General features: G+C 41.4%; 1 protein-coding gene across 1 annotated transcript; it reads left to right on the top strand.

The window, feature by feature from the left end:
• The first annotated feature begins 2,517 nt into the window (after positions 1-2,517).
• Positions 2,518-4,275, top strand: LOC148354243 (peroxisome proliferator-activated receptor gamma coactivator-related protein 1-like). The gene is made up of 7 exons (XM_088352021.1): positions 2,518-2,615; positions 2,729-2,857; positions 2,927-3,118; positions 3,190-3,256; positions 3,335-3,456; positions 3,679-3,830; positions 3,918-4,275. Exons 1-7 carry the CDS (start codon positions 2,518-2,520, stop codon positions 4,016-4,018), a joined length of 861 nt encoding a protein of 286 aa, XP_088208147.1. The 3' UTR covers positions 4,019-4,275.
• Positions 4,276-4,939: the final 664 nt, after the last annotated feature.

Here is a 4,939-nt window from a genome sequence, read left to right as displayed (position 1 = left end):
TGCAACATCCCCATCAAAATGTTTTGGGACTCTTCCTTACCCCAGCCATCACGTCTTTGACCTGTTGCCATCTGACAGGTGCTCGGGGTCCCTTTAAACAAGGACAAACAGGCTATGAGACTGTTTCTTCCCCAGGCCATCACCACTCTAAACACGTGCGCAACTACGGACTGGCTGACCTTGTCCTCGAGAGCCACATTTCCTGCATGTTTTGTGAGTTTTTCAATACAAGTGACAGCAAACACCAGGAGTGTTAAGCTTTAGAACAGCTTGCTAACAAGCTGGACATTAGTTGAACAGAAACTCTAAAAACATGCGGTTCTTGAGGAGAGTGTTTGCCAACCCTACGCTATTACGATGCATTATTCTTTCATTGCACTACTAAACAGTACTGAAACTTGGGTCAGTCTGTAAGCACTACATACTACCCTGACGGTTTCCAATCTTATTTTTGTCTTTTTCATGTTTAATCGCGTTGCATATAATGTTTCACAATGTTGAAATGAGTGACAATATAAAAGTTCAATTCAATAATGGGCTACACTCCCAAATGCAAACCGTTACCCACATGTACCATAACATTAGATTTGACAAATACCTTTTATGTTGCACATTATACACAGAACTAATGTATAACACTCAAAAATCTTGCACAACCGCTTTGCATTTAGTCAAGTCATGTTTATTTGTATAGCCCTTAATCACAGAATCTCAAAGGGCTGCTCAGATTTCAGTGCTGTATTGCAATCTATTGTTACTATTATTACACCATCCCCTGATCCAAAGCCTACATGAGGGCAAGGAAAAACTCAAAACAGCATGAGGAAAATGAAGAAACCTTGAGAAGGGACTGCACATGAGGTACCCCCCCTTCCAGGATGACCAGGCTGCAATGGATGTTGCAATAACAAATAATACAGATATAGGTCATTCATAAGCTATAGAAGTGTTTTTTTAAGCTTGGATTTAAACATTTCCTAAGAGGTTGCAGATCGAATCTCCGGGGGAAGAGCAATCCACAGCATCGGGCCTGAATGGTGAAAGCTCTCGAACCTGCGGATCTCTTTTTGGGATCACTAGTAGACCAGCATTTTCAGAGCAAAGGCTACGGACCGGAACATAGGGGGAAATTAAAATAAATGAGGGACCAAGTCCATGCATGATTTGGTATACTACCAACAGAACCTTTAAGTCACATCATAAGCTAACAGGGAGCCAATGCAGGTTAGCTAAAATCACGGTAATGTTATCAAACTTTCTTGTCTTAGTTAAAATCATCGCTGCAGCATTTTGTACCAGCTGCAGGCTCTTGATTTTGGACTTTGGGAGACCGGAGAGTAGTGCATTACAGTGATCGAGACGGGAGGTAACAAACGCATTAATTATAATCTCCGCATCCGACTGAGACAGCATAAAGCGAATTTTAGCAATGTTGCGAAGATGGAAAAAAGCTGTTCTTAACATGTGTTTGGAAGGGCAGATAGGGATCAAATGTGACACCTAATTTTTGCCTGAGTCACTCTGGGTGATATTACATTTGTCAATGTTCAGAGCAGTTTTTGAGAACATATAATCAAGCATTTAGATGGACCAATAACTAACATTTGGATCTTCTCAGAATTAAGGCGCAAGAAGTTGAGTGACATCCATTCTTTTATCAACCCATTGTCACCAAGAGATTATCTGCATGTGAGAGAATACATGTTTTTACTTTTGTTTTCTTCTTGGGAAAAAAAAGAAACCACTGCAAAAAGTAAAACTGCACTAACAACAAATCTAGGCCAAGTTACCAAAGATGATGAAAACGTCCAAGATAGTGACCTCCAACGCGAATATGTAACGCATTTTTATTATTGTTTAAATGCCCCCAAAGACACTAACGCATTTGGGTCGCGTCACGATTTTGATTTTTACATATCTTCACTGCTAATGTCTTCAGCGTACCATTACCAACGCCATTACCAACAGAAATATTGTACTAAATAATGTGAGGTAACGATTGGTGTTCGACGCTCGCTAGTGCGGCCGCGAACTCTCTTGACAGCTGAAGTGCAATTGTGTTGTATTGTTGGTAGGATCTGGCTTTGACTGGTTCAAACTAGTCTATTGAACATGCGCACTGGGTGTAAACAGGAAGAGCTGAGGGGGGAACGGTCCAAATCTTAGGAGAGGAACGGACACTTCAATTAAACAAAAATGTATTGTGGGTCCTTTTGTATTCATATTAAGACGTTATCCTGTTAAATACATTTGGATTCGAGAGAAGTCAGTTGCGAATAGGTTTCCGAATTTTTTTGCTACGGCTGCTTAGGAAAAAACGCCAGACCTGCTCCCCGCCTTGTTAGACTTCCTCGACATTCCGTTAAAACCATGCAGAAGCAGAAGATCACGATTAAACCTATAAGTCACCTCGCTCTAACCACTACAACACCCCCATGCGTCCTTGGGACCACTTATAATCCCAATCCACAAGTTGGTCCTGCAGCTCCAAAGGCTTTGAATAACTGCATCAGGGGGATGGCGGAATATTCTGTGTTGGAGACTCCTGCAGCCTCTCCAACACATCAGGAGAGCGAATTAACGGAAAGAACTGTAAAGAAGAGAGCGTCTGAGAGGTCATATCGTCGGCATACTGTTTCTTGTAGTCCCAGCCCCGAACGAAGGGGGCGAAAAAGTCAAGTCAAGTCAAGTCAAGTCATTTATTTTTGTATAGCCCTAAATCACGAAGAGTCTCAAATCACGAAGAGTCTCAAAGGGGAAAAAGATCCCAACGTTCTCCATCACGGTCCAGCAGCTCTCAGTATGATTCTGACTCATCTCGGTCCAGATCAAGGTCCCGCTTGCCATCCAAGAAAAGGTTAGTTTCAACTGCATCATAACCTGTTTTTTTTTGTCATCTTACACGTAGTGCCTTTTTTCTCTGTAGGTTTCGCCACTCTCGTAGCAGATCTAGATCTTACTCCCATTCGTCTTCACGTTCTTCAGTATCTAGATCTCCCTCCAGGAGGAGAAAATACTCTTATCCCTCCTCTTGCTCTGGTTCTTGGAGTCGCTCCCGGTCACGGTCTCTGTCTCCCCAAAGACGAACACAATGCAGGAAATCTACATCAGTTTATAGGTAAGTTGTAGGAATAGCAAGTTTCGCTTCTGCTTTGCTGAATTTAGCTAAAGTTGTCTTCTTCCCTTTAGTCCTTCATATCAGAGAACTTATGGGTACGCTCCAGAGGAGGTTAAGTCCCGCAAAGACAAAGCCATTGTAAGCTTGTTAAACTACACAGCTGGTGTATTGTGAAGCGTTTGACATGATGACAAATATTTGGAAAATATTTCACAGCAGGAGAGGCGGGTTGTTCACATTGGTCGAATTCGGGGCACAATGACCCAAAAAGAGCTCAGAGAGCGTTTCTCCTACTTTGGCGAGATTGAGGATTGCACTCTGCACTTTAGGGAACAAGGGTAAGCGTCATTTCTTTTCTTATTTGCATTGTTACTCTGAAGCCCTTTGGTCTTCTTTGTGACATAAAGGTTCAAGCTGCAATGCTAAAGCATATGCCGGCCTGTTCATCACTGGGCCCTCTTGGTTTGGCTCTTTTAAAAGCAATCCACAATTTTAAATGACGATCATGAAGTGAAGCAGTCTTTTTTCCCAATAGATACTAATACTTAAAACTATTACAGGGACAACTATGGGTTTGTGACTTACTATAACACCAATGATGCATTCACTGCGGTTGAGAAGGGAAGCAAGCTACGCAAGGCTGACGAGCTGCCTTTTGATCTGTGCTTTGGCGGAAGGAGGCAGTTCTGCAAAGCCACTTATGCTGATTTAGGTAATAACCATGGTGGATTTATGCTTACAATGCATTCATCTCATTATTTTAAAGTGTATTTACCCTGCTCCTCATCTTGTTTATCAGATTCGAACAGAGACTATGACCCATCATCTGCAAAAACAAAGCTGAAAACACTTGACTTTGACACTTTATTGAAGCAGGCCCAGCGTTGTCTGAAGAGGTAACAGGAAGCCTGCTGCACAGAACAGCAAACATTACCTCAAGATTTAAAAAAATGTCTTTTCAGTTTGTTGTGGCAATCGTTTCAGTTTCGTTTTATTTTTATTTTTTGGGGGGAGGGTTGCCCAAGTCTTATACCTTCTATTGAAGAGACGATTTATAATTAAAGTAAAATAAGTTGCAAAAAAAAATCGATTTTGAACATCGATTGTGTTGGGGAATGATGGCAAACGTGAAATTAAAAAAAAAAATGAAACCTTGAGTGTCTTGTCATAGTAATGTACTTTGTCGTCCCTTTTGCCTTAGCACACAAGCCAATGATCCGTTCTAATAAATCCCACTATGGAGGTAAAAAAAACATTTAAACATAATTCTGTACTTGATGACCACAATTGCACTGAAGAAGAAAAAAAACACACTGGACTTGGTTCTGACTCTGAGTTTCAACCTCAAATGTGACTGTAAAGTGTACTGACGTTATTTCTCATTATTTAGTTACATTTGTGGGGCTGGTCAAATGTTGTATTAAAGAAACTAAAGGAATTAGTTGCCGCAAGATTTGCAATGGTACAGTTTCTAAGCTCTCTGATCTTCTTTCAGGGGTAGTTGTGTCATTTCCTTTATATAAAAGCTCTATTGACTCATGATTTGATTGCGACTGCCTTGTGTCCTGGATTCTGTGGCGCCCCTACAGTTATAATCACAACCCACAAGACGCACACCTTGGTTTATAGATATAACTAGATCGCTTAAACAAGACTGCAGGATATCTAAGCGAAAATGGCGCGCTACCAAGCTTGAGGTTTTCCGTCAGACCTGGTGTGACCGCATGTTAAAGTACAAAGCAGCCTTTGCCTCTGCAAAATCAGCCTACTTTTCGAAGGAGATAGTGGCACAAAATCTTCAACACTGTAGCAGTGCTAACG

Source organism: Urocampus carinirostris, chromosome 13 (genome assembly GCF_059441175.1).
Source record: "Urocampus carinirostris isolate Australia breed hairy pipefish chromosome 13, RoL_Ucar_1.0, whole genome shotgun sequence".
Classification (NCBI taxonomy): Eukaryota; Metazoa; Chordata; class Actinopteri; order Syngnathiformes; family Syngnathidae; genus Urocampus; species Urocampus carinirostris.
Note: the sequence above shows the minus strand (reverse complement) of the source record. Positions and strands in the feature narration are given on the sequence as shown.